Source organism: Ips typographus, linkage group LG14 (genome assembly GCF_016097725.1).
Source record: "Ips typographus isolate SLU linkage group LG14, UJ_Ityp_2.0, whole genome shotgun sequence".
NCBI lineage: Eukaryota > Metazoa > Arthropoda > Insecta > Coleoptera > Curculionidae > Ips > Ips typographus.
The window spans coordinates 1,532,209-1,547,110 of NC_138435.1; the positions used below are offsets into that span (position 1 = coordinate 1,532,209).

The 14,902-nt window shown below is 37.9% G+C and overlaps 5 protein-coding genes across 7 annotated transcripts; 2 read left to right on the top strand and 3 right to left on the bottom strand.

The window, feature by feature from the left end:
* Positions 1-14: 14 nt before the first annotated feature.
* RagA-B (Ras-related GTP binding A/B) lies at positions 15-1,577 on the bottom strand. Its single transcript, XM_081992237.1, has 3 exons — positions 1,418-1,577; positions 1,260-1,359; positions 15-1,020 (listed from the first exon to the last, which is right to left on the bottom strand). Exons 1-3 carry the CDS (start codon positions 1,427-1,429, stop codon positions 212-214), a joined length of 921 nt encoding a protein of 306 aa, XP_081848363.1. The 5' UTR covers positions 1,430-1,577; the 3' UTR covers positions 15-211.
* A 196-nt stretch (positions 1,578-1,773) lies between these two features.
* LOC145737526 (SUN domain-containing ossification factor) lies at positions 1,774-8,796 on the top strand. Its single transcript, XM_081992228.1, is given in 5 exon segments — positions 1,774-2,005; positions 2,055-2,270; positions 3,089-4,829; positions 7,761-7,856; positions 7,858-8,796. Coding segments are annotated over 5 exon segments (2,829 nt in total). The 5' UTR covers positions 1,774-1,934; the 3' UTR covers positions 8,563-8,796.
* Positions 8,797-9,069: 273 nt separating this feature from the next.
* Positions 9,070-10,226, bottom strand: LOC145737537 (transmembrane protein 179). The gene is made up of 3 exons (XM_081992242.1): positions 10,016-10,226; positions 9,658-9,963; positions 9,070-9,610 (listed from the first exon to the last, which is right to left on the bottom strand). The coding sequence occupies exons 1-3, from the start codon at positions 10,123-10,125 to the stop codon at positions 9,322-9,324; spliced, it is 705 nt and encodes a 234-aa protein (XP_081848368.1). The 5' UTR covers positions 10,126-10,226; the 3' UTR covers positions 9,070-9,321.
* Positions 10,227-11,344: 1,118 nt separating this feature from the next.
* On the top strand, positions 11,345-13,192 carry LOC145737539 (cysteine dioxygenase type 1). Of its 2 annotated transcripts, none has more exons than XM_081992245.1 (4): positions 11,345-11,621; positions 11,678-11,910; positions 12,541-12,707; positions 13,029-13,192. In XM_081992245.1, exons 1-4 carry the CDS (start codon positions 11,419-11,421, stop codon positions 13,059-13,061), a joined length of 636 nt encoding a protein of 211 aa, XP_081848371.1. In that variant the 5' UTR covers positions 11,345-11,418; the 3' UTR covers positions 13,062-13,192. The 2 variants fall into 2 exon arrangements, with proteins under 2 accessions (XP_081848371.1, XP_081848370.1); XM_081992244.1 differs by having other exon boundaries at positions 11,346-11,621; positions 13,026-13,192.
* Positions 13,074-14,624, bottom strand: or (AP-3 complex subunit sigma-2 or). 2 transcript variants are annotated; one of them, XM_081992248.1, is made up of 5 exons: positions 14,384-14,624; positions 14,234-14,325; positions 13,888-14,179; positions 13,773-13,837; positions 13,074-13,548 (listed from the first exon to the last, which is right to left on the bottom strand). In XM_081992248.1, coding segments are annotated over exons 1-5 (519 nt in total). In that variant the 5' UTR covers positions 14,453-14,624; the 3' UTR covers positions 13,074-13,547. The 2 variants fall into 2 exon arrangements, with proteins under 2 accessions (XP_081848374.1, XP_081848373.1); XM_081992247.1 differs by lacking the exon at positions 13,773-13,837 and having other exon boundaries at positions 14,384-14,621.
* Positions 14,625-14,902: the final 278 nt, after the last annotated feature.

A 14,902-nucleotide genomic window follows, 5' to 3' on the forward strand; every position in this document is an offset into this window, starting at 1 on the left:
AATTAAAAAACCAAGACAGTTACAACTTTGTATTGTATTTTTAATTATATATACACTTAATAAACTTAAAATTGCACTACATTAACTCTTACAAACCAAAAGTAGACAAAATAGTCCCTAGTATTTGTGTACTTCCGGATCTATTATTCATCATCAGTCTTATGTACACTAAAGAGAGAAAGGCATTACATATGGAACTTAGGCTGGAACTTCAAGACCGCAGCACTGAAGAGTTTGACACTTTTTCGAGCAACTCAAAGTGCTTCCGCGCATTCCGGATATTAATCAACGTGACCTCGGCCGGTATTTGCGGATCTGACATCACCACCATGACGTACGTGTTACTAGTGAACATGTCAATGTAAGCGGCAAACAGTTTGTTGCGCACCTCCATGCTTTGAAACTGAGCGGCCAATTTAGAGCAGGACAGCTTGAACTGTTTGATAATGTTGGAGACTTTTTCGAACCGGTGCGCGTCGCGGTGCTCTTTTCTCTGACAATGCGAGATAACCAAAAATGTGGCTTTCTCGAATAACAGCACCTCGTCCGCGTCCACTATATTAGCGAACTGTTGCAAGCTAGTCTCCAGTTCCTTCACGTTAGGGATGAGCATGTAAACGATACTGGACCAAGCTTTGTACAACGTTTCGTCCCAGATCGATGTCCGGAAACAAGTGCAGTCCAACGGTTTGGACAGGCGGATAAGATCGGCTTCACGCTCTTTGAAGATTATATCACGCTGCTCTTCGGCCACCAAGTCCATTTTGTGTATCAGGCAGAATATTTTTGCGTTGCGCGAATTTTGCAGTATCGCCTCCAAACAGGACTGGTAGTAGTGCATGTCTTTTTCCAATTCGCGGCTTTCAACGTCGAAAACGTAAATCAGCACCTCGACGTTTCGGAATATGTTGTCTCTTTGCGAAGCAAAGTAGTTTTCCATAAAAGCTTCCTGTCCCCCACAGTCCCACAGATTCAAGACCAGATTGCCGAGAAATCGAACGTGACTGTGCTCCACATCAACTAAAAAACATCAATTCACTGAAATAGTTTTTAACAACTTGAGATCAACTTGGCAACAATGCACAAAGTCAAACAGATGATAATAGTCAGACTTTATTACATTTTCTAGTTTTTTCCTCATCTGTCCTACTTTTATTACATATCACAAAGTAGAACACCACATTTGCTAATTTGAATGCAATATTAACAATACAAACGCATCCAACTGTGTTATTAAAACTGGTCAAAACACAACTTACTTGTTGCCCCCAATCTTCGTGTGTCTCGTGCGATATAGTTGGCAAAAATTATGGATCTCATGCTGGTTTTGCCCGAACCACTCTTTCCCATAAGTAATACCTAGGAAAAGTAGGTTTTTTTTTTTAAGAACACCCAGTAGGGCCTTAGGGAAGCTTACCTTCTTCTTCATGTTGCAATTTGGAGTCTTAAACACTTTAAGGAAGGTGAACAGACTATCAGATAATCATCACAACTAACAACTAAACAATTATAGGGCCTTTGCAGAAAATTATAGGTTTATCAGCAGTTATCACTCATCTAAAGACAACAATATTAACCACGTGACCGATTTGCAGATAAGGTCAGTTGTCAAATGTCTAATACACATAATTTGCCTCTCTGTCTAGCTACCGCAGTAAGAGAGAAAGACATACAATTCAACTGTCAAAGGGTTGTTTTTGACTTTAACGATGTCAAATCAAAAATTAAACAAACGTCAATTTTATGACTTTTTTCAGTTTACTTCCTGTTTGTATGGTTTTCAAGTCAAGGGGAAAAAAGTTAAAAAGTGGTGTAATAAAAGCAAAACTACGTGTCGATTTCGGTGCAGTTTATACAGCTTTGAAAGCAAGTTATTAAAAATGTTTTATTTTGACACAGACTACCCATTGAGTTAATTGCCAGACTACATTAATATGAAATTGAAATTTCAAGGTTTTAAAGAGTTTCTGTTCCCTTGGTTGTGTGCCTGTGCCGTATATTTGTGGTAAGTTTCTATATTTTTAGCTTTCGATTTTATATAACCAATTCACCAGCTTTGTGCCACATGTTGGAGGTGAAGCGCTGCCGAATGGAGGAACTCCAGTTCCAAGCAGTACTCCACTCAACCATTCAGTGGAAGCTGTTGACGGGACAGAAGAGGAGGAAGTAACAAACCTGGAAATTGTCCATGTAACACCCACAGTTTTAGATCCAGGACCCGATGTGGTTTTCACTCAAGTCGAGTCCAGTCATGTGGAGACACCAAATGAGTAAGATTTGTATTATTTCGTTAAGGTCATTGCATAGTGTTTGTGAAAGTTTTGAGAAAAATCTAGAATATTATTTTTGTTATCATGTGGGTTGTCTATTGTTCTGGTGCCAGACATGTCACTTAATGCTTCAGCTCAACTGTATTTAGTTAAGTAATCTGTTTTTAAAGTGATTGTTTGATAAGGAGTTCATATTTGTTCAGGAAAAAGTTGATTATTGTGCATCTCAATTATATAGTAATATTAGCATGATGAGAAGATCACTAAAAATCAATGAGCTAGACAAAGATGGTAACAAGCTTTGTGACATGTGTCAATAAGTCTTTGGGTAGTCCCAAGTTACTTTTCACCATTTTTGTCAAAAGACATTTTTTTTTACAAGATTTTGAACAATTTTCTGTTTAATGTAGATTGGATAGTGTCATACAGTAAGAAAACAGCCCGAAAATTGATTAGGAAGGAAAAATAGAACCGGTTCTATTTTCAGTCAATTTCTGAGCATGGGTCCACAGAAAACAAACAATTTTCATGTCAGAAAGCAAACAGGACAATCTAAAAACAGTAACGTCATTATGAATGACACTAATGACATAAAGAAAGCATTTTTCTGTCTAATTACATCCAATATAGGATCACATCTTGGCTGTAATGTAAAACAGTATAAATTTTGATAGGAACCAAGATTTGTTTGCAAGTTTGTTCCGGTTTATTGTTCAAGATCTTGTATAAGAAATTGGATAGTCTAAAAGGGGCTTAACTCATTGATTTTTGACAATTTTTTAATTTTCTACTATCACTGAACTAACTTTTCATTTCAGGATAATAAATAATGACACGCCAATCGTAATTTCTCGATCGGATGCCGCTAGTGAGGAATTACACAAACGTGCCGAAACATTAACCCCTCTTAGCTCAGAAGTCCCTAAAATCCCAGAAAACGTCACTAACGAGACGCTAGCGGTCCCTGAAAACGTAGCAAACACCACTGCAGGTCCAGTGGAGGATGTACCGCAAAACACCACAGAAGACATTCCATCTTTCTCTGAATGGACGCAGAAACGTCTGGAGGAGGCCGAGAAAAACCAGCAAGTGAACTTATCCACTTCGAACGTCCCTACAAGCAACAACAGTAAAAATACTAAAGTGAGATGGAAGAATTACGCCGCGGTGGATTGTGGAGGCAAAGTGATTCTGGCCAATCCAGAGGCGCAGCACACGTGGGCTATTTTGGTTGGTTCGCGGGATGAATACGCCCTAAACCCTTGCAGTAGCCGTATCTGGTTTATAGTGGAGCTCTGCGAGGCCATTCAATTGAAAAAAGTCGAACTGGCTAATTACGAGTTGTTTTCATCGTCTCCCCGTGAGTTTAGCGTGTTCGTAAGTGACCGATTTCCCACCAGAGACTGGGTTTTAGTGGGACAGTTTACTGCGGAAGATCGAAGGGACGTACAAGACTTTTATGTGGAAACCGAAACGTTTGGCAAGTACGTCAAAGTGGAGATTAAGTCCCATTACGGTTCGGAGCATTACTGTCCTTTATCATTGTTTCGAGCGTATGGAACGTCAGTGTTTGAGGTGTTACAAAAAGACGATCCAGCTCACGAACAACGTTTAGATGATGACGATGATGACGACGATGATGTCTTAGATTTGACCGAAACAGTTTCCACTAACAATTTACTCAGTTCGGCCACTGATGCGGTGATTTCTATGGTAAAGAAAGCCGCTCAAGTGTTGGGGAATAAAGTGAGCAAAGTTAACGAGTCTAGTCAATCCGTTCCTGTAAAGTTTCACAACACCGTGGTGGTGCAATCCTGTAACTCTCCTAGTCACTATGTGATTTGCAAGAATTGCTCTGACACATTATTTGGAAAAATTTTCGAGCTGTTAAGCTGCAGACAAAAGTACATTAAGAATCTTATTGGGGTGCCGTTTATACGGCACGCTTTAGAACGGTCCGCCGTATGTCAGGCTTTTGGACTGGACTTTCGTGATACGTCAACTTTGAATTCCTTGCGTTCTGATTATTTATGCGTAGAGTCGTTTTTCCCGTCAAGTTTCCTGGGGGCGATGTGCAACGCCCTGGCCGTGGTACATCACAAAGCGCTTTACAACGTTAGTTATCAGTTTCCTAACGGTACCACCAGGGAAAACATAATCAGCGTGACAGACAGTTTGGAACAACTAGACCATCAACCCACTTTGGATCAGCAACCAACCGAACCTTTGAACGTTGATTTGCCGGACATTAACACCAAATCGGGGTGTTCCACTGACACGACCTACGCGGCACAAATCAAACCCACCAAGTCTCTGGTGACCGAATTACTGAACACATCTCAACTTGTCGCGGAGCAATCTGAAGATACGACGGGGAGTGGTGATAGTTTAGTTCAAGCTGACAGCCTGGTGGAGGTAGAGGGCGTCACCGACAGTCCAGTTGACGCGCAGTCGGAGGTTGTCGAGGAAATTGTCGAAAGCGGACCAGCAGTCAGTAATCTTCCGTCAATGCAAGGACAGAAAGAGTCGGTGTTTCTGCGGCTCTCAAACAGAATAAAGGTAAATGTTATTGGGGTTTTTCTGTAATGGCATTTCTTCAGCTGAAAGCTGCTTTTCTTGACCATAGCGTTTTCGATTGTCGAGTTTAGTGCAAAACTAATATCCTGCTCTATTAAATTTCATTGAAACAGTATGGCAATACACTAATTTATGCTCTAAACTTCGAAAACGCTATTACTTATCCATATACAAAATACAGATTTAGAGATTTCAAATTGACAGGAAACCTAGTGATAAGAAGAGAGAAACCATTAAAGATCAGTAAACTAGGCAAAGATCATTTCACCCTAAAATCACATATTTTGGGACACACCTTGCTTTGACCCTAAATAACTCCCTTATTTGACAAGTTACGTCAAAATGTCATAGAAAACAAACGATAGAGCAGATTTCAAGATTTCTAAAAATGTCCCCCCATGAGCTGATTGATAATACCGTTTGGACGCTAGAAGGCGTCAAAATTCTTTCACCCTAAAATCACATATTTTGGGACACACTCTGCTTTGACCCTAAATAACTCCCTTATTTGACAAGTTACGTCAAAATATCATAGAAAACAAACGATAGAGCAGATTTCAAGCTTTCTAAAAATGTCCCCCCATGAGCTAATTGATATCACCGTTTGGACGCTAGAAGGCGTCAAATTTCCTTTACCATAATATCACATATTTTTTGACACACGTTGCTTTGACTTTAAATTATTCCCTTACTTGACAAATTACGTCAAAATGTCATAGAAAACAAAAGATAGAGCAGATTTCAAGCTTTCCAAAAGTATCCCCCCATGAGTTGATTGATAACACCGTTTGGCCGCTAGAAGGCGTCAAAATTCTTTCACCCTAAAATCACATATTTTGGGACACACTCTGCTTTGACCCTAAATAACTCCCTTATTTGACAAGTTACGTCAAAATATCATAGAAAACAAACGATAGAGCAGATTTCAAGCTTTCTAAAAATGTCCCCCCATGAGCTAATTGATATCACCGTTTGGACGCTAGAAGGCGTCAAATTTCCTTTACCATAATATCACATATTTTTTGACACACGTTGCTTTGACTTTAAATTATTCCCTTACTTGACAAATTACGTCAAAATGTCATAGAAAACAAAAGATAGAGCAGATTTCAAGCTTTCCAAAAGTATCCCCCCATGAGTTGATTGATAACACCGTTTGGCCGCTAGAAGGCGTCAAAATTCTTTCACCCTAAAATCACATATTTTGGGACACACTCTGCTTTGACCCTAAATAACTCCCTTATTTGACAAGTTACGTCAAAATATCATAGAAAACAAACGATAGAGCAGATTTCAAGCTTTCTAAAAATGTCCCCCCATGAGCTAATTGATATCACCGTTTGGACGCTAGAAGGCGTCAAATTTCCTTTACCATAATATCACATATTTTTTGACACACGTTGCTTTGACTTTAAATTATTCCCTTACTTGACAAATTACGTCAAAATGTCATAGAAAACAAAAGATAGAGCAGATTTCAAGCTATCTAAAAATATCCCCACATGAGTTGATTGATAACACCGTTTGGCCGCTAGAAGGCGTCAAAATTCTTTCACCCTAAAATCACATATTTTGGGACACACTCTGCTTTGACCCTAAATAACTCCCTTATTTGACAAGTTACGTCAAAATGTCATAGAAAACAAACGATAGAGCAGATTTCAAGCTTTCTAAAAATGTCCCCCCATGAGCTGATTGATATCACTGTTTGGACGCTAGAAGGCGTCAAAATTCTTTCACCCTAAAATCACATATTTTGGGACACACTCTGCTTTGACCCTAAATAACTCCCTTATTTGACAAGTTACGTCAAAATGTCATAGAAAACAAACGATAGAGCAGATTTCAAGCTTTCTAAAAATGTCCCCCCATGAGCTGATTGATGACACCGTTTGGCCGCTAGAGGGCGTCAAATTTCCTTTACCATAATATCACATATTTTTTGACACCCGTTGCTTTGACCTTAAATAACTCCCTTATTTGACAAGTTACGTCAAAATATCATAGAAAACAAACGATAGAGCAGATTTCAAGCTTTCTAAAAATGTCCCCCCATGAGTTGATTGAAAACACCGTTTGGCCGCTAGAAGGCGTCAAAATTCTTTCACCCTAAAATCACATATTTTGGGACACACCTTGCTTTGACCCTAAATAACTCCCTTATTTGACAAGTTACGTCAAAATGTCATAGAAAACAAAAGATAGAGCAGATTTCAAGCTTTCTAAAAATGTCCCCCCATGAGCTGATTGATAACACCGTTTGGACGCTAGAAGGCGTCAAAATTCTTTCATTCTTTAGTTCTTACAATTTTACTGATTTGGAAAGATAGTCACCTGACCTTAGAAAATCAATTTTAAGCTTTCATCATAAAATCAAATCAAGTCTCTAAAATTTGGAAAAACCTTTACGTTGTGACCTAACCTAACCTAAAAACTGTCACGTGACAAAAAATGAATTTTAAGCTTTTGGGTCTTCAAAATTTCAGTTTAAATAATTTAAATGCATTTCGAGGTATTTCAAGGTAATATGAGGCATTTTAGGCAGTTTTAAGACATTTTGACCAATAATGAAGCATTGTGAGGTATTTTAAAGGCATTTCAAGGTATTTTGTATGCAAAAAGGCATCTTGGTGTACATACGAAAAATTATCGGCAGTCTATCCCGCGACTGTACGTTTTTGGTACAGCCACTTGGCAGGTCATGACAAGCTGATTGGAATGACGTAATATTATACAAGGTGTCCCATTTCTAGAGGTTTTGAATTACACTTTGGTTTCAGTTACATTTTTGACTTACTGTAGTTGTTCATGAAGAAGTGAATGAACAAAAGTGTCAAAATTCAAAAAGATCAAACAAACACAATGTATGTATGATTTTATTAGGTTATTACTGAAATTACAATTGATTTTCAGGCTCTAGAGAGGAACATGTCCCTATCTGGTCAGTATTTGGAAGAATTAAGCAAACGTTACAAGAAACAAGTGGAAGAAATGCAACGGGTGATCGAAAAAAACCGAAACCACATTACGGGACGTGTCTGCAATGAAAGATGAGCGCCTAAAACGGCTGGAAGACAAATTAGAGCACTTAACGCGATCAGTTGAGACCTTGTCATCGGAAAAAGACAATTGGAAAAGCTTAGTCTATTTGCTGTTGTTCGTAATTGGGGCGACATTTCTCGGTTACGGTTATAAAAGAATTAGGACTCCTCGAACTAGTCGGACAACGTCTCAATCTCACTCGGTACAGCGCCGCAATTCGATCGACGTTGTGATTCCGGTAAAAAAGAAGAAAAGACGACCGAGCGATCAAGCACTGAAAATCGTAGCCTCCTCGGCCTCTGGCGATTCCAGAAAACGGAAGAAAAAAGTGTCAGTTCCTACAAAGTGTCTGGATGAAGTGTTTAGTCCAGCGTTCACTTCCAGTCGAACCGATTGGGTGGAAGGAAGAGGGAGAGTGATTGAGGACGTTCCCTTTCCATTGGAGGAGGCGGACAGTTCAGTGGGGGGGCTGCCACCTCTAAAAACCATCGACCCTCCTCCCGTCTATGTCAAAACGGCCGGACAGTTTCGTTTGGGACGAACATCGTTACGTAATGGCGTGAAGGAGAAAAAGAGACATTCCAGTCCCGTGACTTCTCTGGACGGGAGCCTAGATCATTCCCCTAAAAAGGAAAGAAGAGGTTTGAGAAAGTTGCTCAAAAAAGTGTTTTAAGGGTGTTGCCAAAGGTATCTGTTACGAACAGTTAATTTATAAAAGACTGAATTCTGTGGAAATGCTCTAAAAAAATTTGATCTTGTACTGCCATATACGATGGAATGTGCGTAAACTCAACTGATTTGTTGAGTTCCCTGTGATATAGTTACAATATTTGAGGCTTTTCTAGTGTATTCTGTATTTAGTTTTATTTAGGTCAAGATTAAAAAATTAATTAAACTGGTATAGAAATTTTTAAATTAGTGATAACAGAACAAAGTGGTCATGTGACTAACGTCACATTCAGAGTGTTGCCATCTTTGTCTACCAGCCTCCTAACCCCCATCCTTTTTGTTGGTGATATCAGATCCTAGAGTGTCATGATCCAGAAGTCACGTGACTTGTGTGATTTTCATAATACTGGTGCCATGTGATATTTAGATCATAACGCGTTTGGGGTCGAAATAAAGCACCCCTTCTATAATTTTGAATTTCTTTATACAGATGGATTATGAAAACACACAATATAAGTAAATTCTTGTCTATTTCAGCTTTAGCAAATATCACAATACCAGCCTAACTTACTCAAAATTCATTATCCACTAAATAAGCAGCCCTAAATCTAAAACAATAGTCCTTTACATACAGATATGTTTGCCAGTCCTAAAAAATACTAACCAACTTATACACAGTGTGTTGCAAAAACAATGTAATATGAATAATTGCATAGATAATAACGTATGGATAATGTAATATACCTTGAGCACCTGGAGTTAATCACTCTGCCGTGGCAGTAGATTGTGTGGTGGTTGATTCCCGACCTAGGGAACTACCTGGAGAATCGGCGTTTTCGTTAATCAACCTCTGACGTTCCCGGTACATGGACACCCTAATATTCTCCAACTGGTGGTATCTCAACAGTTTAATGATTGCGCATACAGTCAAACCCACCCAAACGGCAAACGAACCCCAAATACCAAACTGCGCGCTTCCAAGTTCGATATAAAAATTTTTAGTGTTGATTCCATCTTTTTTGTCTATGTCTTGTCCGGCTGCGTATTCACACCTGCAACCCCCAACTATTTAACTGTACAATTGAGTGGGTAAACTTACGAAGGAAAACGCTGCTCCATGTTTTGACACCAGGCCATAAAACCAAAGGTGATCATACAGGCTGCTATGATTGTTCCGGCACTCAAGAATATCCCAATAATAACGTCAACAAAAGCGGACAAAAAGCTACTGTCCGTATTCTTGTACAGAAAGACAGACAGTCGGTATATTTGAATAGTGGCCACTAAACCCAGCATAACTCCTATGAAAATGGTGTAGTTGCAGTAGCCTTGTGACGCCCAAGTTACGTCCAATTGACCGTCAGTTTCCTGCCATACCCCAGTAGAAAATAGAAGGCAGTGTCCCCTTTATGGAGTTTCAGTGTTAAATTCTATTAAACTAGACCAAAACAACTTACTTGAAATCATCCTGCTGCAAACTCATAGGTACAATAATGCATAGCGATAAAATAAGCGCAATAACGTAACCGGCAATTTGGCTCAGCAATAATACATTTGTTAAAGCCATTGTAGATTTACATTTGAGATTTCTTTGTAAACTTATTTAAAAAGGGGCATAACAAAAACAATAAACATTTGTTGTAAACATCTGACAGAATGTCACGCCGCATTCGTTTTAACGCCCCAAGAGTGCATGTGACGTCACGATGACGTAGTTTAACAAAACAGTATATTGACCAATTGTTAAATTGCGTCACCGTGACGTCAGATTCGCTCGGTACGTACCGTGAAGCGTCAAAACGAACACGACAAATTACTGACAGTTGACAAATGATTTGTAAAGTCAGTGGCGTTTCTGTTTGGTTAAAATTTTAAATAAACTATTATCAGTGTGGCCCGCACATATTTTTTTTTGCCAGCTTTCGACCATTAAAGTATTAAAGCTTTTCAGACTTTTCAAGAGTAAAAATGACATTTTTTGGGTTGCGTGAGTGTTGTTGACCAACTGCAACTTAACTTTACTGCTGTAAATTTAAACTGCCATGGTCACGTGACTTGCTTGTACAATTTAAGTTTTACCAACTTTTTAAATGTAATTTGCAGACTTTTCAAGAGTAAAAATTACATTTTCCGGGTCACATGACTTTTATTGACAAATCCCAATTTAACTTAACAGTGTTGCCAGCTGAAAATTTACATTGTCATGATCAGAAGAAGTGCTTTTACAATTTCAGCTTTGCCAAATGTTTAAATGAAATTTACAGACTTTTCAAAAAAAAATATAACATTTTTCTGTTGTAAACAATAGGAATTACAGTCCAGTATTATAGTCATGTTTTTTTATTTGCAAATTTCAAAACTATTGATATATTAAAGTCCATAGTCAACGTGTACTTTCCCCGACCATCTCAATCCATTCACAAGTTGGTTATAAGGATCATTATTTTTTTAATTTGCTCTGATTAAAATTAATTGCCGAAAAGAGAGCATTGTCTCCTGGTTAGTGATGGTGAAATCATCCTTAAGAATTTCATCCGCACCAATCTTCGCAATTAAAATGACTGGTGCAAAATCATTACCAACCATATTTGTACAAAATGAGGAAAAAATTTGCAAAGCTCTTATTAAAGATTTGGTTACGCTCTTTTTTTAGTATAGTTACTAGAGCAAACAAAAGTAAATAATTATACCGCACCTGCATTAATTTACCTGTTTTGGGGCAAAAATTGGAAAGGAATATCCCCATATAATCAGTTGTTGTGATGATTTTGACCCCGACGAGATCTTTTTTAGTTTTATCAAGAACAGAGTAACCATCAGCTCAGTCTTGGTTAGGTTTCCAAAGAATTTTTAGCGAAAAATGTCGTTAATTCCCCAGCAAAACAGCGAAATCACATTAAGCAAACATTTGCCTCAAATTGGCTGTTTGGAGGATTTGATTCGAGAATTAAACTTGATATTCGCGGGTGATAGTGTTAACATTGAGTTGGTGGGTTACGTGATGAAAAGCTACAAAAGCAACCCGGTAGAATGGAAAAAGTACGCTAAATTCGACCGGTTTAGGTGAGTTACAATAACCCCCTAAAAACCCCCACCAGTTCAAAAACCAAACCCCCCAGGTACACCAGGAATTTGGTGGATGATGGTAATGGAAAGTACAATCTAATGTTGCTTTGTTGGGGTGAAGGTCAAGCTTCCGGAATCCACGATCATGCCAACTCGCACTGTTTCATGAAAATGCTTAAAGGTTCCCTGGAGGAAATTCGTTACTCTTGGCCCCAAAACGATGGGTCAGCTTTAGCAGAAACAGGCAGGACTCCGTTACTTTTGAATGATGTGTGTTACATTAACGGTAAATATTTTGTGTTTGTGAAAAACATACTCTATTATCGGAAGAATTTTGCAATTTTGCGTTATCTTCGTGTGTTTAATAACCTCTGGTGTGGCAGCTGATCAGTAGTATTCCATCGGGATTTTTGATTAATAATTTTGCAAAAAGAGTTTCATAATCAATTTTGCCTTACTTGACCGAGGGGAGCTTGCAACACTGTAAAGGCTAGTTGATATCTGTCAAAATTAATCACGTGACCGTTAAAATGTTGTTTAAACTTTAAAAACTTTTGAGACTGAGAGAAACAGGCATTGTAAACACTGACGCCAAAATACGTTTTAAATTTCGACTATTTTAGACAGTTGTAAAAGCTCAAATTGTAAGAGACACATCACGTGATTTTGATTATACATTTTTAGAGCTTGCAACACTGTAAAGTCCAGTTGACACCTGTCATGTGTAAAAATTGGTAAATTATTAAAGTATCGCAAAACATTTTGAAGTATACAGTCAATGCCTCAAAAATCTGCTGTTTTTTTTGACCAATCACAAACTAATATAACCTCCATTGTGCTGGGATTTACGCAAATGTAGACTTACCATTGGTCTGAAAAAATAGTATGGTAAAGAATTTCAATTGGTTTATTTTAGATTCCTTGGGTCTACACAGGGTTGCCAACGTTTCCAGTTTCGATACAGCGGTCAGTCTTCATCTGTACTGTCCGCCATACGATCGATGTACAGTGTTCAATCAAAAGAATGGTAAAAAATCCACAGCTCAAGTCACTTTTTACTCCACGTTTGGAAAAAGGAATAAAGTACGTAAAAATGTATAAAATACACTAATTACACCAGAGAGAACGATGCACGTCATCAGTGAGTTTGACGTTTTGAAAATGCATTCGGTTTGCTTAGCGATTAGTTGCGCTCTCTTTCTCACACGCGCATATTAACTGAACCCGATTCTGATGAGCTGTGTGCGTTGTTGCCAGATTGCTAGTGAACCCTTTGCTCGTTTTGTTGATGTTCGGGTTTTAATGAAAAACCTAAACATCTGGCAACGTGGCGCGTTAAACGTCCATGACGTGCATCAGTGGATTAATTGCCCTCTAGTCTAGTGAATTAATTTGTTTCAGGAGATCAACGAAACTACTGTTTCAACTCACAAGTGATAATAATACACCTTTATAATACTACAAATTAGTTATTTTATATATAACACACCTTTTAGGTTTATATTAAGTGATATTTATAAAAATGAAATATATTTAAAATTTTGTACATAAAAATCTACTGTTTTGAAGCTCTGGCTTGAATTTGAAATGCATTGTTGCCAAATTTAACAATTATCCTTAAAATGACTCAGTAATAAACGATTGAGGAGTAACTTATAGACAATACATAAACACTTAACCAATATTAAACATGTTAAGTGTATCTGGGTGAAGATGGATCTTCTAGAAGGAACCTAGCATCGGGCGAATGGTGATCTGATGATGGTACATCTAAGTTCTGAAACTGGTTCCCAAATTGCGGTCAGAATTTGAGGTCTTTGATAGCCTGAGGCAGATCGGGCAGTTTAATGTCTTTGATTTGCTGTGGAATATTCATATTTTTGACGGCGGACACTGCTCGGGCTGGCGCGGCTGAGATTCCAGCCTAAATGGAAATTATAAAAAAATAATACCCCCATAAAGCTACCCATAATTTTACAGACATATTTTTAGTTTAACAAACTTAACCTTTAAAAACCCAAACTAACTTTGACTGTACAAACTGGATTTATAAAGGTTAAAGCCAAATAAGCTACACAAGTTAAATGCAACAAGCAAGACAAACCTTTCAGAGTTAAATTACCAAAAAAACTGAACATAAAAACTTACTAAATAAAATGATCAGAGTAAACTAAACTTATGGTTTGTGTAAATTGAAATTTACTTTTCCAGCTCTATAAAAATTGCCTTAATAATCACAGAAAACACACTGAAAACCTTTTACCTCTTGTTTCTCCAACTTATTCTGGTCCTCAATTCTGGTAAGAATCTCATTCATGTTAGTTTCCAGTACCATACCGCCCATAACCAGCTCATTCAGTATGAAATGCACTTTGTCAACATGGAAAATTAAATCTAATTCACATACATTCTCGAAACATTTGTCAAGCGTCTCAACAAAGACTTGTATTAGATCCAGTATTCCAAGTTCACTTTCTGAGGAATCCACACAGAATACAAAGTACAGAGTGGCATAGTGTCGGTAGATGAGTTTGTAGTCACTGCCACCTATTAAGCTGTAAATTAAGACACTTTTAAAACTGCCTACAGCTGGGAATTAATTGGGGCACCTTCCACCTTCCAAAAAGTTGCAAACATTATCGTCTCTCTTGGACACTAACTGGAATGTTTCCTTAATAATTTGCTGTTGCATATCTTCAGCCTGTTAAAAGAATACTGATTTAAGTTGATATTAGCTGGTTCGGGGCGGTTAAACGTACGAAATATTGGTAAAACTTGGACAATCTGGGTTTACCATGATTGTTGAACACTAGAATGGCTTTGATCATTTCGGGGCTGCAAATTTACAGGTTAGAAGATACAAAGTTTGCTTACAACTCCATTGTCAGTTTAGTACACGGAAAACCAATACACTAACTGATAATTAATAGTAATTTTAATAAAATAACTGATTAATAATGTCTTGTTTACAATTGTTTATGACAAGAAGGACTAAAATGTAAATAAAAGAATGTCAACTATCAAATGTCAATATATTTTATTTTCTGTCTCTTTCGCACACAAGTCCGAGAAGGATGTCTAATTGACAGTTGTAAGCGTTATTGCCAGTTTGTCAGTTTACGTTGTTGCCTGATTGCCAGATCCGAAAAAAATCCCCAAACTTTCGCTTTTTTTGGTTTAAGATGATCGGTGACCTTATTTGATACAAGAATGTAGAAAGCTTGGTTACTATGACCAGCCAGAGCCAGAAGATCCGTTCAAACGTCAAATAACCGAGG

What these genes read in the sequence shown, in the direction of transcription:
- LOC145737537 (XM_081992242.1), bottom strand. Translation starts at nt 10,125, where the DNA reads ATGGCTTTAACAAATGTATTATTGCTGAGCCAAATTGCCGGTTACGTT. An exon ending in TTGCAGCAGGATGATTTCAA is followed by an intron (nt 9,964 to 10,015) that starts GTAAGTTGTTTT and finishes AACTCCATAAAG; the next exon opens with GGGACACTGCCTTCTATTTT. An exon ending in ATGGAGCAGCGTTTTCCTTC is followed by an intron (nt 9,611 to 9,657) that starts GTAAGTTTACCC and finishes TGGGGGTTGCAG; the next exon opens with GTGTGAATACGCAGCCGGAC.
- or (XM_081992247.1), bottom strand. Translation starts at nt 14,452, where the DNA reads ATGATCAAAGCCATTCTAGTGTTCAACAATCATGGTAAACCCAGATTG. An exon ending in CCAAGTTTTACCAATATTTC is followed by an intron (nt 14,326 to 14,383) that starts GTACGTTTAACC and finishes TTCTTTTAACAG; the next exon opens with GCTGAAGATATGCAACAGCA. An exon ending in ATAAGTTGGAGAAACAAGAG is followed by an intron (nt 13,549 to 13,887) that starts GTAAAAGGTTTT and finishes ATTTCCATTTAG; the next exon opens with GCTGGAATCTCAGCCGCGCC.
- RagA-B (XM_081992237.1), bottom strand. An exon ending in ACGAAGATTGGGGGCAACAA is followed by an intron (nt 1,021 to 1,259) that starts GTAAGTTGTGTT and finishes GATGTTTTTTAG; the next exon opens with TTGATGTGGAGCACAGTCAC.
- LOC145737539 (XM_081992244.1), top strand. Translation starts at nt 11,419, where the DNA reads ATGTCGTTAATTCCCCAGCAAAACAGCGAAATCACATTAAGCAAACAT. An exon ending in GCTAAATTCGACCGGTTTAG is followed by an intron (nt 11,622 to 11,677) that starts GTGAGTTACAAT and finishes CAAACCCCCCAG; the next exon opens with GTACACCAGGAATTTGGTGG. An exon ending in CGTTTGGAAAAAGGAATAAA is followed by an intron (nt 12,708 to 13,025) that starts GTACGTAAAAAT and finishes AATTTGTTTCAG; the next exon opens with GAGATCAACGAAACTACTGT.